This window comes from Dromaius novaehollandiae, chromosome 10, assembly GCF_036370855.1.
Source record: "Dromaius novaehollandiae isolate bDroNov1 chromosome 10, bDroNov1.hap1, whole genome shotgun sequence".
NCBI lineage: Eukaryota > Metazoa > Chordata > Aves > Casuariiformes > Dromaiidae > Dromaius > Dromaius novaehollandiae.
The window spans coordinates 113,887-133,563 of NC_088107.1; the positions used below are offsets into that span (position 1 = coordinate 113,887).

Genomic DNA, 19,677 nt, shown 5'->3' on the forward strand with positions numbered 1-19,677 from the left:
TTGCTGTCTACCTTTGTAGAAAATAGGAGAGTATTAATGTTATTTAGCCCAGAAAAACGTAAGCATTTCTTTCCCTCTGCCTCCTTCTCTGGGCAAGACCCTGGGACAAGTTCAGATAAGTTAGGAGCCCCAGCAGCTACCACAAGAGATTCAACATTTATTTCATCATAAAAGTCCAGCAAATAAAACTATATACAGTAACCCATGCACATTGTTCAATTACACAAACATTTAAAACCTGATTAAAACACAGTCTGCACAACAGAGGGTGGGCAGGGCAAAGGGCAGTTTAGTGGGGGACATAGTCATGTTTATATTTTGGATGCTTGTTGTAGCCTACTCTCTCCCCAGCAATAAGGCTCTGGATCACCCACTCTTGTGACACAACAGGCAGCCGTAACACTTCTGCACACTTCAAGAGACCAGCTGGGCAGGAAAAATCAGTCACCACCACGTCATAAACACCCAAAGCAATATCTGCACAGGAGGAAAGACAGGCATCTGTCAGGTGAGAAAAAGAAAAGAACCTTCCCTGCTGCAGATGATCAGTGTGTTCCACTACTCTGAATCTCTCTTCCATCTCCTCTCATTGCTAGCCAGTGAATTCTTTGTACAGACATGCTCTACAGCAAGACTGTACCTTTTAAGTAAAGGATTCCCTCTAGTTCAGATAGAAATTAACTAAGAGAAATCCAGTAGCCAACATTACATGCAGTAGATAACGAGCCTAACTTCAGCCTGAGTACCAGGGCCTACATCCCATATGGAGAGGGAGAGACACATAGTGTGTGCACACAGGAGTTCAGGGGGACAAGCAAGAGAAATTTTAGTGCCCTACAGAAGGTCTGGGAGCAACTCATGACTAAGTTTCTCCCTTTTAACATAGGCTGGAGGCTGACTGCCCACATCCTGAGTTACTGCAGCATAAGTTTATCTGGAAAAGAAGCATCTCCTAGATTACATTCAAACAAAGAACTAGTATCGGCCCTTTGCTCCACACTTTGCCTGCCTTTATTCTTAAAGAAATCCTCATAAGCCATCCTAAATGGTTTTAGAACTATACTAGAGACCACAGTGGTACAGGATTCTCAGCTCCTGTTCACGAGAGGCTGGGGGAGGGGGTGACCGGCCAATGAGTACCTTTGTTGTGAGCATTTGAGCAATGCTGTTTAACAGATGCTGCTCCCCCTGTCATGAGGATTTCAGACCACAGATCCAGGAAGTTCTGCTGCTGGTCTGACACCAGGAGAACCTTCAAGTTATGGAATGGATTTTCTCGGGGGTGCCTGGAAAGAAGAAGAAAAATGCAGACTGCTAGGAATCTTGGATAATCTGGAACTTCATTTGGGGACCACTATCTGATCACCTGACTGGCTCCCATATGGGTTCCTGAATATTTTGCAGACAATGACTTGTCCTCTTACCACTTCCCTGAAATACCTGGAGCAATTATCCTCTGTTTATAGATCGAAAAACAGAGCTAGACCCAAAATACCACATGGGGGGGATGCAGGGGCCAAGAATTCAAAGTTAGGCTAAGCTCTTCCCCAATCCTGAGCCACCTTTTCTGTACATATCCAAAATGCCTCAAGCTTTGACAGGGCTGAGCAGGCAGGCATCAGTCTCCTGCACAAAAGCCCACAAGGATTTGCAAACTTTGCAAACTTCCCTTACCTTGCCTGATGAGTTTGATGTGACAGATGTTCTCTCAGAGCAAACCTACTGCATTAGATTCCACAGAAAATGCAGAAGCTGGTTTCAAAATAGGCAAGAGGAAAAGGCATCTCATTTGTTCCAAGTCAGAGCAATTAGAAGAGTCAGGCAAGGATGTGGTTAAGTCTTGCCTGAATTACATCTTTCTTATGAGGAGATTGAAATCCCCCCTCTTGTATTTCCCAGGAGACTGCCTTTTTGTATATGGCACCCAATTCTACCTTTGCATTAGATGTCACTGTAAAACCAAGAAAGAGGTGGGAGTGCTGTTCCCATATGGAAGAGAAAACATGGGGAGCAGTACTAGGGACACCTTCAGTCCTTGCAAGTATTCAAGAGCCTTCCAAGCTAACAGCTCTCTCTCCTTACTTAAACCCTCAGTCTGTGCACTCAGGTCATGGTTATTCTAGCAACTTTTGCTCCTGGAGGCTATAACCAGCTGGCAAAAGGTAATTCCGATAGTTTTGAAGCTGGTTAGCATGACAGCTGTCATGGACCCAGATATGAGACACACAAGGGATTCCACTCAGATCATGGTTATTTGGCACTTACCATTCTAGCAACTTTTGCTCCTGGAGGCTATAACCAGCTGGCAAAAGGTAATTCCGATAGTTTTGAAGCTGGTTAGCATGACAGCTGTCATGGACCCAGATATGAGACACACAAGGGATTCCTCTGGCAAGGCACAGCAAATACTTCCGAGTTCGACAATGTTGGTCCGCAATTAAAAGACACTGATATGCAGCATTACACTACAGGGGAGATGAAAGGCATGTAAGCACATAGTGCTTGCACTGGAAGTATCCTGTCAGTAAACCCTTTAAAGAAGAAAATGATCAAAACTAGGAGTTTTACAGAATGAATTAGATTAACAGATCCTGAAATCAGAAGCAACTGTAATGACCACCTATTCTAAGCCATGCAGTACACAGGCAAAAAGCTCTGCCTAGTAATTTTTGTATCATGTCTATCTCTTCCAGGTAAGACAGAGGAGGAAATTCATCTTTTAGGTTAGGACTAATCACTAGAGAATCCTCTACAGCTTCAGGCAAGTTGCTCTAAGGGCAATTTACCTTCTCTGTTAAAAATCTGAACCTTTCTGATTTGGAGAAACACAAAACAAAACAAAAAAACCCAAAGTCTACCATGTGCCTTGCAGTCTGTAGGATGTTCTGGTTTCACCTGCTATTATATGCAGGCAAATATATAGGTCCATGTATATTTATATAGCTCTTTATATAGCTAGAGGAAAAGACTTATGACTGAACCAAGCGGAAGTTAATAGGCTCATCCTGGGAGCCATCGTTACTTGTAAATTCTTGTCAGCATCACTGCATCACATGAAGGTTCTGTACATATGTGCCTACATTCTTCAGGTCTACACATATCATACACTACCTAATCTGTTACCTTGTATTTCAAATGAGCATAGAGAATCAAACAATTTAGATTTGTCCATAACAATGAGAACATAGTTTAATACTTTCCTTTCTATATTACCTCCAAATGCCATTGATTACCTTAAATTCCTTATGGTATTTCCTCTAGGTTTTGACAAAGGAAAAAAAAAAAATCCATACAGGGCCATGACCATGAATGCACAATCGTACATTTGCAGACAGAGCTCTTCATCTACCGGATTTATTTGGACACCAATAATTTCATTTAGTGTCACTTTTACTTAAATTTAGAATTTTGCACAGGACTAGGTCAAGTTATTTGTATATACTTAAGGATAGTCTGTTCCAGTTATTAGACAAATTGGATTGTTCTTACAAAGCCAGTAGCACATCTGAAAAACTGTTTTATAGAAAACAATATTACTGATCGGTATAACTAAAGTTTTATTAAATTCTTCACCAGCTGCAATGTGGCTCAGTCTTCTAGCAGAGTTCTTTGGGATCTTTCACATTAATTGGCCCATATTCTTGTTTTTAATCTTTTTTATACAGGTCATTTCAATTTATTGCAAATGTATCTTCTTCGCTGCTATTTCATATGGTACTTAACTGCTGGGTTAGGCAGGCCCACTACAAGTTGCAAAACCAGCTGAAATTAAATTTTGATAGTAAATTGCCATGTCACATATATATATCTATACACATACACAGGTGCGTGTGTGTGTGTATGTATCCACCACGTCCTTGTGGATGACCAGCTGACCATGAGCCAGCAAAGTGCCATTGCAGCAAAGAAGGCCAACAGCATCCTGGGTTGCATTAGGAAGAGCGCTGACAGCAGGCCAAGGGAGGTGATCCTTCCCCTCTGCTCAGTGCTGGTGAGACCACATCTGGAGTACTGTGTTCACTCCGGGTTTCCCAGCAGAAGAAAGACACAGACATACTGGAGCAGGTCCAGAAAAGGGCCACTGAGATCATTAAGGGATTGGAGCATCTGACATATGAGAAGGGGCTGAGAGCACCAGGATTTTTGAGCCTTGAGAAAGCTAAAGGGGATCTTATCGATGCATATAAATATCCGGAGGACAGAGAAGATCGAGCCATACTCTTCTTGGTACTATCCAGTAAAAGGACAAGAAGCAATAGGCACAGACTGAAATACTGGAAATTCCATTTAAACAGAAGAAAAACCTTCTTACTGAGGGTGGTCAAACATTGAAACAAGCTGCCCAGAGAGGCTGTGAAACCCCCATTCTTGAGCATATTCAAAAACCAACTGGACAAGGTCCTGAGCAACCTGCTCTAACAGACCTTGCTTTGAGCAGGGGTGTTGGACTAGATCTCCAGAGGTCCCTTCTAACCTCAACTAATCTGTGATTCTATGATTCTAAGTCACTCTGCAAGCTCTTACCTGTGTTTCATTGAAGTCTTCCAGGATATAGCCAGCTCCAGCTCGTAGCTGCTGTGCTATGTAATGTTTGTTGTATGGAGTCATCTCTAGAAATTCTAGAGCAGAAATAGAAAGTTAAATCTGTAATCTATAATATCCGTGCCCTCGTCAGTCTACAGAGCCCTCACCCATCCCAAGACAGACCCCAGCCTTTTCTCTCAAGAACTAGAAGAAACCCTCAGGAGACTCCCAAAAAAGGCAGAAAAAAAGGGGAGCACAACACTGGCTAAACTAGACAAACAAACATGTTGGGGCTTTCATCATACTGCAGTTCATTGCATGAAACACCACCATAGCAAAAGCAAATTGGAACAACCTATCCATGCTTTTAAGTCCTGTGGTTCTCAGCACTATCCCTTATCTCCGATAACCTTCCTTCTCATATTATACTACTCCAAATCTTCCTACCTCACTAATTTTCACTTTTTTTTTTTTAAACTTGCTGAACAGTCCTGCGATCATCATCAATGCTTGCTACATTTCAACTTGAGTTTTAGCTCCTTTCTTCAAAGTGCCTAATACATCTTGGACTAAGCAGCAAAAAGGAAAAAACATCACTCACACAAATGCCTGATCAGATAGCAGCCAGCCTTTTTCCTAAAGCCACATGGTTCCACTAGGAAATGCAATGGGGAAGACTGATCTCACCTTCTTCCTCTTCACTACTCCCTGCAGGACCATCTGATGGTTTCTGGCGATTGGCCAATTTGTCACTTGGTGTTGCCATGGTGAGAAGAAAGGCATAGCCCAAAAAGAGGGTCTTGTTGTGGGGCAATGGGCCATGATGGTCCTCCAGTACTGGGGGGTCTACAGCATCTACACTTTCACAGGTGCTCACAAACTCTGCTGCTCTCACAGCTCCTGTGGAGAGACAGAAAAGCACCATGAGTCTCAAAAGTCAAGTTCAGTAGAAAGACCCTGGGAAGGATTTAGATTATGTTCATTTTGGTTATTTTACTAGGAGAGACAGAGGGAGGCAGAATCAAATCAGCCTGAAGCTAGGCTAGGTAGGGATTTTTTACCCTTATGACTGCAAAGGATCTTCACATCATCGCCTGAGTGACTAACGGGACAGTGTTTGCCATCTGTCGGCATCCTGAAACAAAGGGGCCCTTCCCAGCAGTAAGTGTTAAAAGCTAAGTGTTTCAGGACTGACTAAACAGATAAGCAAGGAGAGAGGCAAATCACAGCAGTAAGTCAGAACAGTATGTCGTAAAGGACATTTCCAAAAGACAGAACTGAAAAGACTACAGATAAGTATTCAAACTATGCTAAAAGTAACTCTGGCTGCTGAATGCATCCAAGGAGAATCAGTCTCAAACCCTGCCAAGCAAAGAGGTAATTTAATCTGCTTTTTGCTTATGGGAAGTGGAAAGATAATTATAGAAATATCAGGGAGGAAAAAAAGGCTGATGACAAGTTTAAGAGCAGAAAACAAGGTTCTCACCAGGCTTTACTGTTGCTGACTTGCGCCCACGTTTAGCTGGGGATCTCTCATCTTCAGAAGCAACAAGTTTCCTCTTCCCAGATAGCATTCCCAGTGGGATGCGCGGACTTTCCAGCCCTTTACGAGTAGGAGTCGTGCTACTGCTGGAAGTGCTGGGAGACCCAAGGTTACTACGTCGCTTCCGCTTCCCCTCCACAAGGTTATCTGTAACAGTATGCACAGACTAGTCACCAGCTGTCACCTAACTCCATAATCTTTCATCCTACATATCTGTCCAGAGATGGCTAAACTTAATAGTACCTAGCAGGTATGTACTATCACCCTCTGACAGAAAAGAGCAAAGAGAAAATCTCGCATGTACATCTTTCTTCTCAGGTCCCGTATCTTACCAGTCTCCCTCCCAGTACTGTCAAACAGTCAGTATCATAGCAGCTACTTCCCCTTAAATTTTAAAAGGTTTTCTTTCACATGGAAGAGTCTGTCTAATAGGCCATAGCCAGAGGAACTGGGTCTCCCTGTGCTCTCTGTTCAATCTCCCCCAGTAAACTCAGAAAAGCTGCAGTCTGAGGCAGTGCACAGAGCTAGGTGGACCTTTGATCTGGGTCAGCTCAATTCTTAGGTAGTTCCCACTCAACTCTGAAAGCATTACTGAATATCCAGAAAGATCTAGATATGGATAATTCAGATCAGGAAACAGAAAGATCTCAAAGGCACAAGATGCAGAATGGGAGGTCTTCAAACTACATACAGGAGCTCAGCGCAGTCTCCCCTTACCAAGGCTGATGTCAGCTGCCTTGGTCAGGGGGGTGACAGGTTCATAAGGACCTAGCCCAAACTGCTCCCGGAGCTTATTTCCTTGTTCCAGAGACAGGATAACAGCCATCCGTTTGTACCACTTCCTCTGGCCTTCCTTTTCAATGCAATAATATAGCTCTCCAGACTCCTTCCGGTGTCCTTTCACTACACCTGACAAGATAGCAAATGACAGTTGTTAACCAACTACATCCAGGCTTCTTATCTTCCTGGACAAGCACCCATCTCCCATTAGATCCAGCAGCTCAGAGAAGCCAAGGACTGAGCTCAAGTATCGCTCTTACCTGCACTGAAGTACTCATCCTCTGAGAGTGCCGTCACCTCAGTCTCCAGTGGGATAGGGTCACAGAGTAAAATATCTTTTCCTAGCACATCACATTCATACCCGTCATCAAAGAGCAGCTTGTACTTTCCTGCCCCAACATCTTGGGTAATCATCCCAGAATAGAAGTAGCCATTTGAGGACCACTTTGCTACAACCCTGAGGCCCACAAAGCTGCTTCCAGAGGATGAATCTGCACAGTCTGAAGGACCAGCCACCACTTGTAATGGGATTTCTGGAGAGTCACTTCGACGTAAGTCACAGAAGCCAGCAGTGTCAGATTTCTCCCCTCCATCTGGCAGGCGAACTGTACGAACAAATGATTTTTCCTCGGGTGATGCTGTAGTTGAGAGATCCTCCACAACAGGCAATCCAGTTAAATCTCTGTAGAAAAGAAAAAAGCAGCCCCAGAAAGATCAGGAAAAGCAGCTACTAGGCACAGAATATTTGGGCGAGATGCTTGTAGCTGCTACATGCTGCCTCTAAAAACTAGCTCCTGAAATACTCTGTATTCCTTTTTCTCTGTCACACTAAGACACCAGCTCCCCATTCTCTTCCTTGACAATAGAGTTTAGATTACAATCTCCTTTCTCGGGGTACCTTGTTCCAGTTGCTCGAGATGGTGGACGGCCTCTTCTTCCTCGCCCACGAGGTGTCACAGGTGCTCTTCCACCCTGACGAGCACCAAGCATAGAGTCCTCATCTTCCTCACAAGGAAGCGCTCCCGTCTGGCTAACCCTGAGAGGAGATGCTGGCTGACCAGCTCCTTTCCTAGGACTAGAGGATTAATTAGTTCAGTTAACTGTTCAGAAAGGAGCTGCCAGCTCATTAGATCTCCCCAGTTTTCATTGTGATTTGACAACTGGACAAAAAATTTGCCTCACCACTGCTGAACTGTCAAGAGCTTAGGAGAAGCAATGCATCACAAGGAAACAACCTCTATGCTTTCAGGAAGAACAGATGGAAAAGCAAAGACTGTTCCCTCATTTCTGTATATCAAGCCAGAATATTCTTGGTTTAAGGTCTACCCTGCTTCACATTCCACCCAAGCCAGCTGTTCACTTCTACAAAATATCTACTCTTCCTTTCCCGAAGCTCTGCTGGTACCTTAGTTTTCCTAAGATGCCTCTGCCAATGGGTAAAGCAAACTCTCCGGTTTCCGTCCCACATGCTTTCCCTTTGACAGCTCCAGTTCCTCGCCCTGAGCTGCTGCTGCTGTGCGTGGCAGAGTGACCACTACTTGCTCCACTGGATGTACGGTGGAGGCTTGACGCCTTGGATGAGAAGGAGCTGACATCGCCAAGGTCCCCTGAGGTCAGTGATGAGCCCACTGCAGTTCTAGAGGACGACGTGTCAGTCTCACACTCCTGGCACTCCACTACAGGCTCCTCAGTCTCCTTATGAGAAAAAGAGAGGTGACAATGGTTGCTAGATAGAGGCACTACAATCACCATGCAAGAGCGCAGAGAAGTTGAAACCACATTCATGAAATAGAAGATAACCACCCAGAGAGTCTAGACTGATCAAAGGTAGAGAGGGGCATTTTCAGTGCCACTGAGTTGCAGAACAGGCTAGAAGGCAAAATTACCTTACATAGTTTGATTAAAAAGGTAGAAGTGATTTTTGCTGATGAAACAGAACTTCTGTCCGTTCTGAAATTTCTTTTCTGATGACCTCCTCAAGAATTTTAAAATAATTAGAAGAGAATAAAGTCTTCTTCAAGAAGAAAAAGAAAAAGACAACAGAATGTCTTCTGAACACAGTAACAAGTATGAAATACATCAGCAACATATACACAGCTTTCAACATGCACTACATAGTCTGCATGTTCACTGATGGAGAAAAGTTACCCCCTCAGCAGGTTGGCTCGTTCACTCAATTCTTGTTTCCTGCAGCCACAACACATTCTCATTTGAATTCACTTTGTTTTTCAACCAATGTATCATTACATTTAGCCCTGGAAACAAGAACTTACCTCAACTACCTTTCGGTCCACCTCTGCACCGTTTATGTAGTAAACATCCGTGATGACACGTGTAACAACAGTGCGCACTTCTCGAATAGTTCGTATGTGGCGATGCTGAACCCGGCCTTTGGGTGGATGAAGGTGGTTAAATTCCTCCTCTCCCTATAATAACGGAAAAAAAAAATCAAGAACAAAACAGACCACAACCAAAAACAAATTTCCTCTGGGTAGAGATACCTTTGCAGCACAGTTTTTTTTCATGCCGTATTATCGGGACATTGCTACATTCAAACAGGATCTGCCTGGTAGTCCAGTTCTCATGGGACAGTTTCTTCTAGATTCTCACACACGAGACATTACCATTCCTAAACTCCAATTACTTTTAGAAAAATTGTGCAGAAACATCTACACTGGGTGTCAAAGGAAATGGATAACCCAAGAGCTTTAAGTCAGCAAGCACTAGAAACGAACAGTTCAAACAGTGCTGCTCAAGTACTGTGGCAAAGAACCTTTCAGCACCTGCATCTTGTTGCACATTAGAAGCAACAAGATGAAAGACCCTGAACAGGGGAGAACGGTTTGAAGTTTACCAGACAACACATTTTGATGACTGCCTTGCAGGGGGGTGAGGGGGAGGGGAGGGAGGTGGGTTGGAGGAAGGGGAAAAAACCCACAGTGGTCTAAGGAGAAAACACCAAACTTGCTTAGCATGGCTTCTGATATTGCTTTCATCCAGTGGGCCCTCAGACATACCACATCACTGTTGCACTGCATATTAATGGCCCTGCTAATCTCAAATTTCCCAGAGAATGCACTATTCAATGCAAGTTTATAAACAACCATTTTTCTAGTCCTTATGGTCACACAGAAATATGCAAACTGCAACTTTGAAGCAGTGATTCTTCTCAAGCATGCAAGCTTTCTGATATATTAACCTGAAGTTATTCACCCTGTTAGAATGTTCTGCACTTATTTCAAGATGACAATTTATTATGGACACCTGAAGCAGTTTCTCTGGAGGAGCTCTCCCCTACTGTGTTTTTCCATTGTCACTGGATGGAGTGGCAGAATAAGCTGTCAAAAGTTGGTTGGTGCAAAGTAAGACGCATCAAACCCTTCATTCAAAGTTTCCTGCAACTTCCACCTCCATCCAACAGAAGGCAGTTGTTTTTTTTTTTTTTTTTAAATAGCTTTAGCCATCTCTGGGGACACACACACACACACACACAAAATCACCTACCACATTTCTCCAGAAAACAAATATGGAGACATTTACTTCCCAAACTTACTCTGTCCACTGAGTACTGCTATCTTAGCATTTGTGTAACATTCATACAAGAAAGCTTGCGATACTAACATTTTAAAGTGACATTGTTGCTTTTTTTCTTGTGTGTGTGTGTCAGAAAAACTACTCTAAGTGATTTACTGACTGAAGGAATATTTAACTAGTCTAAAGCAGTAAAATTAGATACAAGCAGCCTTCATCCCACCTGACTGTGCAGAGAGTCTGTGTCCTCTCCAGAGGCATTCACAAGCTTTTCCCCACTCTCCTCAGTTTGGATGTTTGCATCTTGTCGGTCAGGTCTTTGCCCGGACATACTAGTTCCCACTTCCACCTGCCCACAAAGTTCTTCTGTCGTTTGTGTTGCTGTTGTAACAGTTGTTGGGGCAAAAATACAATCTGCTGCAGTTTGAATCCCTTTATTATTGGTGTTCGCCCACCTCTCTCGGCCTTCAGCCTTCTCTTCAGTTGTCACAGCCTTAGTTGGTTTCTTTGGCATTCTTTCCCCTTCTTCTGTCCGACTGCTTACAATATCAGTCTCCACAGATTCAACTTCCTCTGCATGAGAAAGCTGTTGATTGCAGTCCTGCTGCAACCGCTGAAGAATTTGGACCTGTCCACCACTGTCCTCTGCCTTGTGCTGCTGGCATTGCCAGTCACCAGGATTTTTATACAGTTCCTTATCTTCTTGTGTGCCAGGAAAACTGAATAGATTCCCCCTGCAAACCAGTTACATACATATCAACATTAATGATCAAAAAAACAAGAAGTCCAACGTTCTGCCACTCAAGTGAAAGCATTTTTAAGAAAAACTGGCAGTCATTCAATTGCTTTGTAGAACTGTACAGACCTCACTTGGTGAGCGTTCAAAGTATAAAATAAACTTTTGACATCTCTCAACTGATTCACCGGCTGCAAGGAGAATGGCTGACACCTATACAGAACTAGGAATTCTAAAGCCTTTGCAAACATTACTAAAGCAACCTATGCTCCACATATCAGGCACCGACTATGCAAAACGCTTCTGGAAGTCATGCCATCCTTGAAGCTGCTACAGTCTGCTCCAGCATTCCATTGGCTTGAAGCAATGATAACCAGACCTGGGGAGAAAAGGCAGGAGCATAAACATGAATGCCGTCTCATGTTTTCACTAGAATTTCTCTGCCCAGTCACAGCATTATCAGATAACACATGGGATTGTATACTGAGCCTTACTAAGAAGTACCCATTTAGCTACCCTCATGTACTTGAGAGACTTGGAGGAGTCTGAAGCAGAAGACTCCTACACCTAATACTCCAGCCAGCAACCTTATCCCCATCACCTATGCAGCAGTACAGTCCTTTTAAAAGCAACCATACACAGTGAAAACAGATAGACTTAGAGAGGAGACAATAGCAGAAATAGCAACAAACAGAACAGGTCAGAAGATCTGGGGACGGGAACAAGAAAAGGCATGGAAGCAGCTCTAAATATGCTGTCAGCTCTTCCAAGCCCCGGATTTCACCTAAGCATATTAGTCAGCTGCAATCATATCACTTCTGAGTCAAAAGGTAAGTCTGATTACCATACAAGACACAGACAAACATACAGTACTGATTCTACTTACCCTGTTGCCCCCAACCTTCTAAGTCACACAAAGGCTGTAACCTAGTGGAGTTTCTTTGACATAGGAAATGCACATGTGCATGTAAGCACAACCAGGACTGGCAGGCAAAGACTGAGAGTAGTTACCTAAACGGAGAAGTGGAAAGACCATGGCCTCTGGCCTCATCCTCTCGCCGAACTTCACAAACACGACTAAACACAGATGATGACTTCTGGGAGCTAGCAGTGCAGATTAAGAAAACAAACAACCACACACATCAGGGAACGGAAAAATTCCTTGACAGAAAAATAAAGTTCTCTAGCCACTTGGGAAAAAAAAAAAACCCACCAACAAACCCAACTGGTATTAAAATTGAGTTTGTTCACCTATACAGCCACAGAATAAAGATCAAGATGGCCAGTCTCAAAGGTCAAGAAGCAATTTGCAATTGCATAAGCATTTCTGTCATTTCTTCAGAAACCCTAACAGCCCAATTGAGCAATTCCAGGAAATGTAGGGTGGAAAATGTCAGCATTACCATGAAGTTCACCAATCGCTACCTTTCATAACCACCAAGGGACACCATTATATCATTTACAGCTTGTCAGGATCCTCATGACACCGCAAACATATTGGGAATGACAGCTATAAAGCAGACCCTAAGAGATCAAATTCAACCCGTACCTACAAAGGCCACCCATTCTCAACAGTGAGGCATGATTACCATCCAGCATGCAATCCTGTGACAAGAGATACTGAGTTTATTTCCAAATGTTATCATTGCTTCAAACCATTATACTTCAGTCAGATGACTATAGGTCCCTATCTTCTGACTTAGATTATTAGTACTTACAGACCAAATTCCTCACAACCAGCAACACTAGGCACTGTGCAAATAGAGTGTGTGAGGTAACAGATAAACAAATACACATGAAAAGAACAAGGGAAACACTTAAATGTTGGTCAACATGTTAATTGTGATTTCAGTATACCACTGACTTGGTTAGTTATGTTTCTATCAGCCTCACAACAAAAACTATTCTCTTTCAAAACCCTCCTCAAGAGTTGAGATTCCTTCCAGAAAATTGTGCAGCACATAAAGAAAACAGAAAAACACTTATTCAGTCCAAAAGGCAATCTGCACTATCTACTGCTTAAATTTCAAATGAGACACAAATTTCTGCTTTGACTATAATCAAAAAGAGGCAAAATAAAGATGTTAGTAGGATATAGCACAAAGTCTATTGCAGAACAGCATGTGCAGCACCAACCTTATATCCATGCCTATGTACACAAAACATACTGCAAGAGCTAAGGATAAGAGCTGTTAGAAGAGCTCCCTGCTTCCATGTCTCATTTTAATTTTTTTTTCCCTGCTGTTGGTAATGAGCAGAAAAAGATCTACGAAGACCTTTGTATTCAACCTTTCTGCATAGCAACAAGCCTCAGTTACCTGGCAACAGCCCCAGCAACAGCAGAGGATCCATTTTTCCTTTCACTGGCTGTAGGCTCTGAAACAAGAGGGGGAAGGGAGGAAGAATTCAGTGTCACACCTGAACAGTCTCTCCTTGCCATTTCCTATCCCCCCCCACGCACTCCCAGCAACTAGAAAGGCTGATTATCATGGGAAGAAAGATATCTAGGCTTCCCCTCCCAACTTCTCATCATGATCCTGAGCTAGTACAAGTTTTAGAATACTACACTGAATGTTACTCTTCTGATTAAAACACTCAAAACTTTTTTCTCCAGATTATATTTTTAATATCTTTTCCCTCCTCAATATAAACAAACTCAGGTCCTGTCCAGCAATGCTGCCAGCCACTGTACATCATAATTCTTAATCTACTGGAAATACCTTTCCTCACAACAGAGGCCTCTCCTCTCACTCCATCCTTGCTTACAGCATTGCAGAAACAGAGAAACAAAATTAAGTGACACTGCCCAAAAAGAAAAATGAGAAAGATTTCAGAAGCTGACTCTGAGACAGTCTCAGGGAATGCCACTGCGTGGTTTTGAGTCAGGGCTGAGGTATGGCAAAACCCCCATGTTCCCAGGTTCCATTCTCTTACTTTCCAAGCTGAATGGCAGGGACTCCTCGCTGCCATCGTTCAAAGGGGTTATAAGGTTCATCCGCAGAGAGAGTTTCCCATCAGCATCAGGAGCTGCACCAGAATCTCCTTTCTCGCATACTTCCAACACATCTGCTGATACTATTGCACTTTCTACTGAGACACTGTTGGTCCCCATTGTGCCCTCTGCTGTCACATCACTAGTTGCTATAGTGCTGTCTGGACAACTATCATCCACTGAAAACAGGAAAACAGAAAAAAGTAAAAATGAGAGGAGCTGTTGTGGTCCACCACACCAGGGTTCAGGTCCCGTTTGTTTTCTGAAGATGCTTCACTGTATGCGTTACTAGCAATGGTCCAGTAGTGGAAATTCCTGTCTGGCCGTCCTAGAGCTCTAAAGCATAAAAGTTCTGCAGCAAAGATACCATCTTTAGCTTGTGACCAGCACACATTACTATTACTAAAACAAAAATATGCACTTTCTTTTATTCAGCAAATCCAGACTGCTGTTTTGTGAACCTGACAAAGTCCCGCAAAAAGATAATAAATACTGGGAAAAATCATCTTTTAATTAAAAACTCTTTCTTTTCAATCATCTTTTAATTAAGAACTTTTTCACTAATCAGAGGGATCTCTTGTACCCTTTAATGGAGGTGTAGCTGGGAGTGCAATGAGTTCAAGGAAGACATGTTCCATGCTGTCGTATTACCCAGGGAGCAAACCCCTTCACTAGAGACCAAGGACAGAACATAAAGAGGAAACAGTGGAGAATAACGACCCCTCCTCATAGGACAGCAATGTTTTCTGTCAAGCTGGGTTTGAGTTATCCTCCTGCATCACGAATCAAAAGTTTCCAAACAGGCTTCCCACTGCAGAACAGGGCCATTCGGGTCAAACTCACCAATTGGTGTGCTGTGTCTTCTGGGCCCCATTTTAAGCTGGCCAATAAGAGGTGGTGTTGTGCTCATCAAGGGCTGAATGACATCACCCTCCTTTGGCAGGGTAAAATGAAACGGGGTTCCTAAAAGACAGGGAGAGCCAGGATGAGTAATCTGATGGGAGCCCCCTGGTCCAAATGCCAAAAGCACAGGGCTTACTGGAAATGGTGAGAAACATAACCCTGCTGCTGCGCTGTACTAGAACTAGAGCTACTGGTCTCAGGATGGCTGCTCTAACTGATCTTCCTCGCATTTTTGTGATGTGCATCATAAATTATCTCAGAAACTCTCTCGGTGAGAGTCTGGGCTGTGGTCAACTTGATGCGGTTGTCCTCAGGTGCTAGATAAAAGTAAGACTAAATATCCTGACATGAATAGGACTTTAACAGAATGAAGCTTTGCTTGAAAAATGCTCAGAATTTTCACAGAAAAGAGAGATAAGACCAAAAAGAGAAATGAAGGGTTAGAATTGAAATGAATTGGCAGAGCTGTGTGTTGAAAGGCATATAAAGCCCGATTAGTAACCTGAAAACTTGCACAAAATGATGCTTTATCATCAGATACACTGATGGCCAGCAGATACACTTCTGATAGCCATCTATGAGCCTGAACACATTCTCAGTTAGCAGCAGTCAGTTAAGGGTTAGACCATGAGAGCAGAAACTTGCCTGGATAGTAAACCTTAAGGGAAATGATACTGCAGCTTCAGTATCAATCAGACACACACTGGCCCTGTACTTCTGTCCATTCCCGTACTTCCACCCCTTCTTGAGCAGGCTCTCGTGTAAGGTTCTGCAGGGCCTGTGGGATGAGGCAGCCTAAGCCACCAGGGAAAACACCTCCCTGACAGATTTACTATGTTTGGATCTTTCGGGATTTAACAGAGAAAATAAATTGGTAAAATGTTCCTCTGTCTCCCTTCACCCCCCACCATCTATTTGCAAACCCTCGGTGTGGTACATCAGTAATCTGCAGATTGCACTCATTCGAAATTGCATAGAATTATTTAACAAAACTAACAGAATGAATGATTAACCCTTTCCTCCTCATTCTGAGGTCAAAATAGGTTTTCATCGTCATTGTCACTAATCCCTCCTTTCCCCTTTTTCTTAAGCTATACTTGCTCCTTGGACTTCATCCAAGATATTACCCTAACAACATAATTCACAATTTACTTAACTCCTGAATTTTAATAACCACATATTAAAAAAAAAAAAAAAAAAAAAAAAAAAAAAAGAAAGAGACAACCCAAAACTAAGCAGGGACAGAAAATTGTTAGTTAAGGCCATAAGAACACTAATTCAAGACACTTAAATTCAAAAGCTAGTGCTACACATTCAGATACCACTTTTAATCATAGCCAGATGCAGTGCATCGTTCTTCTGGTTGCACAAGACACTAAAACCTGATTTATACAACTACCTTGCAGCAAAGGATGCCATAAACACAGGACATGAAAAAAGATGTAATCCCTCCCACAGAAAACGTTGACCACTGAAAAGCTATTTAATGTCCTTTTGAAAACTTACCTTCACCATCACCTGCCCTACTGTCACAAGTTTTAAAGAAACAGTTAAGCAACTGCAACATACTGAAGATCAATCTAAGGGCTTAGGTGTATTTTTGTAGTGGGCAGATATTTCATACTCATGCTCCGTGGGTACACCCCATATCAAAAGGCCAATGATCATTATTCACTAATAGCTTGCACATGCTTGCCATACTGTGACTTATAGCAGATCACCATTTAAAAAACATTTTACTAAAAAAAAAAAAAAAAAAGTCTTTAGAAACCCTACAGAATTTTGATCAATTTATATATCACAATCCCTTCTGGACTACAAATCCACATTTTGTAGACTAACATCAAATTATCAAAAGAACAAAATACTTAAGAAATGATCAGCCTGCGTTTGTAAGAAAAGATAATCTATTGCTAAACCAACTGATACTATTAGAGAAAACAAATAAGCTTTCATGTTCACAAGACCTGAAAAACTTGTATACCTGAAAGCTTAATTGTTTTCTCCTAACTCCACCAACTCTTCTAATAACAAAAAAAGCTACCTCTCCTTACAAACTTTGCTTATATGCTTAAGACCATCATCCTATAACGTATCTTTTTACCTTTCAGCACCAAAAGATTCCATCTTTCTCTGGCCCACTGTCTCCCACAAGTTTGCTAATACTAAGGTACAAAAACCTTCAGTTGCTTGGACAACACCTTCACAGGAAGAGTTGTGTTGTATTATAGCACAGTGCAGCAGTGGCTGCTACTAGCACAGCACAAAACTGCGCCTTCATATAAAAGGTGATAATGGCAGCTTCCAAACCTGTCAAGCTAACTGAAACGTATCTTTTTCTTTATAAAAGAGGGGGATGATAGCTAAGTCCCGCTTCCCTTTTTGCACACAACTCTGATGCTTCTAGGACACTACCACTGCATGGATGGCCAGCCTGCAGCTCTCAAGCAGTTCAAGTGCAGCTCCCTCTGCTCTACCTCTTCTCCCTACCCATTACCTCTACAAGAGGTGTGGCACATGTAACTGTGGCTCTCACAACACATTTGTCAGGAACAGATTCCCAAATGAAACAGGAATCATAAAACTGCCTTCCCAAGTAAACAAAGTTTAGAGAGTGCTACGGCTCCACAAACTATGTCAAAAGTACTGTGGTTTGCATGGATTTCTGTGGTGAAAACACAGGCCCTAAAAAGCGAGCTTTGAACAACTTAATGTTCAGTAGCAATCGCAAAAGCAAAATAAAAATTAATAATTATCAGGAAAGTAAAACAGAACTGAACATCGTTATGCTACTGTCTAAATCTGTGTTTCAGCTGAATTTGGAATACAGTGTGCAGTTCTTCTCAGAAGGCACAAAGAACATGAGAGCCTCAGGGAAGGACAAACAGAATGATTACAGCTATGGGACACACTCTGCACAAGGAACAATTAAGAAAGCCTGGCTTCTTCAGCTTGAAAAAAAAGAGTGACTGAGAGGACATACAGTAGAAACCTGTAACATAAGGAGCACCACAAAGAGGGGGGTAGAGACAATTACTTGTTCACTGAGTTCCAATGTAAGAACTAGGGGTCATCAAATAAAACACCTCAAGGCAGGTTCAAATCAAAAGGCAGGTCTTTACGCAACACGTAATTAAACTGGATTTCTTTGCTCTAGGATGATGCAAATGCTAGAAGTTTATGCAGCCACAAGAGGGAACTGGATAGATTAATTGATAAGAAATCATTTATTGTAAACTGAAAGAGTACTTGGGGAAAAGTCTATTGTGTGCTTGCCCATTCTTATGCTGTTCTTAAGCTTCTGCTTTTGACTGTGCTCAGGATATTGGGGTGCACTGGATCTTCAGTCTGTCCCAGCATGGCTACTCTTAAGTTAAAATGGCTGTTCTGAACAACAGCATTAGCAGGTAACCAAACCTGTACTGATGAAAGTAAATTCAGAAAATGTTCCCTCTGTTTTTGTTAAAAAAAAGACTCTTCAGCTAATACAAATTGTCAAAATGCCTTAAGTCCAATCACAGTAAAGGTCATAGCAAGTAATGGAGAAAGGTTGCACAACTTCTGCTGCACCTGACATCTCACCAGAGACAAAACTACTGGATATGAGCACAGAAATAGACTAATTACTTCCCACAAAAGAAACATGCGTATTGCTAGAAGCCAGGTGTCTGGCTGAAGCAAAGCATTTCACAGTATTTGCAAAATGGGCTAGATGAGAGAAACAGCTGTTGGAAGCTGCAAGACAAAGAGAGACTCTACTTAGACCAAGAATCTGAAATTCTGAGAGATCCTGAAGCTCATTGAAACATTCAGAAAAAGAAAAATGTACATCAGTATTGGTTAGCCCAGATGGCACCAACATTATTTCCCAACTGCCAGTGGCAGGCAGGAGCCATGAACCTCAGGCAGAAAATAATTGCTCCTTTCAAAAGAAAGGCCAGTAGTAGTCAACTTTCTGTATCACCCTCACAAAAAGAGGGTGAGCTCAAGGACAGTTTTGCTATGGACCTCTGAAGGACAATCTTACTTTTTAAACCACAAATCCACCCTGACTCCATTAGAGACCCTTCGGGCTGGTAAGATGCCTGTAAGAGTCCATCAAGCAAGTCCAGATGGTGGCTGCTCACCAGCAGCATTCCTCAGGGGTTGATACTGGGCCCAATACCACTTAGTATCTTTATTCATGACCTGAATGATAATACAGAATGCAACCTCAGCAAGTTCATGGATGATACCAAGTTAGGAGAAGCAATCAATATGCTGGAAGGCAGAAGTGCTATTCTGAAGGATTTCGACAAGTTAAATAAATGGTCTGATGGAAACGTCATGAAGTTCAAAGGCAAATATAAGACTCTGCACCTTGAACAGAACTATGCTATGCAACACAACAGGCTGGGGCTAACTAGCTAGAAAGCAGCTTTCCCCCCTCCCCCCCCCCCCAAAAAAAAAAAAAAAAAAAAAAGAGCTGGTGGTCTCACTGGAAAACAAGTTTAACAGGAATCAGCAGTGAAGGCGGCCAATTGTATACAGGCCTATATTATCAAGACTGTAGCCAGGAGGTCAATGGAAGTGATTCTTCCCCTCTGCTTGGCACTTGAGAAATTGTATCTGGAGTACTGTATTCCGTTTGGGGCTCCCCAGTACAAGACAGATGCTGACATAATGAAC

At 42.5% G+C, this 19,677-nt stretch overlaps 1 protein-coding gene across 11 annotated transcripts in view; it reads right to left on the reverse strand.

The window, feature by feature from the left end:
- Window positions 1–137: 137 nt before the first annotated feature.
- The window catches only part of TP53BP1 (tumor protein p53 binding protein 1), a 40,326-nt gene continuing 20,786 nt past the window's right edge, over window positions 138–19,677 (reverse strand). For 5 of the 11 annotated variants that reach the window (XM_064517736.1, XM_064517731.1, XM_064517730.1 and 2 more), the window contains 16 exons: window positions 14,950–15,069; window positions 14,049–14,285; window positions 13,433–13,490; window positions 12,126–12,218; window positions 10,602–11,112; window positions 9,121–9,273; window positions 8,253–8,542; window positions 7,746–7,922; window positions 7,108–7,529; window positions 6,785–6,976; window positions 6,011–6,214; window positions 5,212–5,424; window positions 4,525–4,619; window positions 2,266–2,465; window positions 1,141–1,286; window positions 138–501 (listed from right to left, as the gene is read on the reverse strand). In XM_064517736.1, coding sequence (XP_064373806.1) covers window positions 290–501; window positions 1,141–1,286; window positions 2,266–2,465; window positions 4,525–4,619; window positions 5,212–5,424; window positions 6,011–6,214; window positions 6,785–6,976; window positions 7,108–7,529; window positions 7,746–7,922; window positions 8,253–8,542; window positions 9,121–9,273; window positions 10,602–11,112; window positions 12,126–12,218; window positions 13,433–13,490; window positions 14,049–14,285; window positions 14,950–15,069 — 3,323 coding nt within the window. In that variant the 3' untranslated portion in view covers window positions 138–289. Of the gene's footprint in view, window positions 502–1,140; window positions 1,287–2,265; window positions 2,466–3,537; window positions 3,763–4,524; window positions 4,620–5,211; window positions 5,425–6,010; window positions 6,215–6,784; window positions 6,977–7,107; window positions 7,530–7,745; window positions 7,923–8,252; window positions 8,543–9,120; window positions 9,274–10,601; window positions 11,113–12,125; window positions 12,219–13,432; window positions 13,491–14,048; window positions 14,286–14,949; window positions 15,070–19,677 lie in introns of those variants that run through there. The other 6 variants (XM_064517733.1, XM_064517732.1, XM_064517734.1 and 3 more) reach the window with 5 other exon arrangements.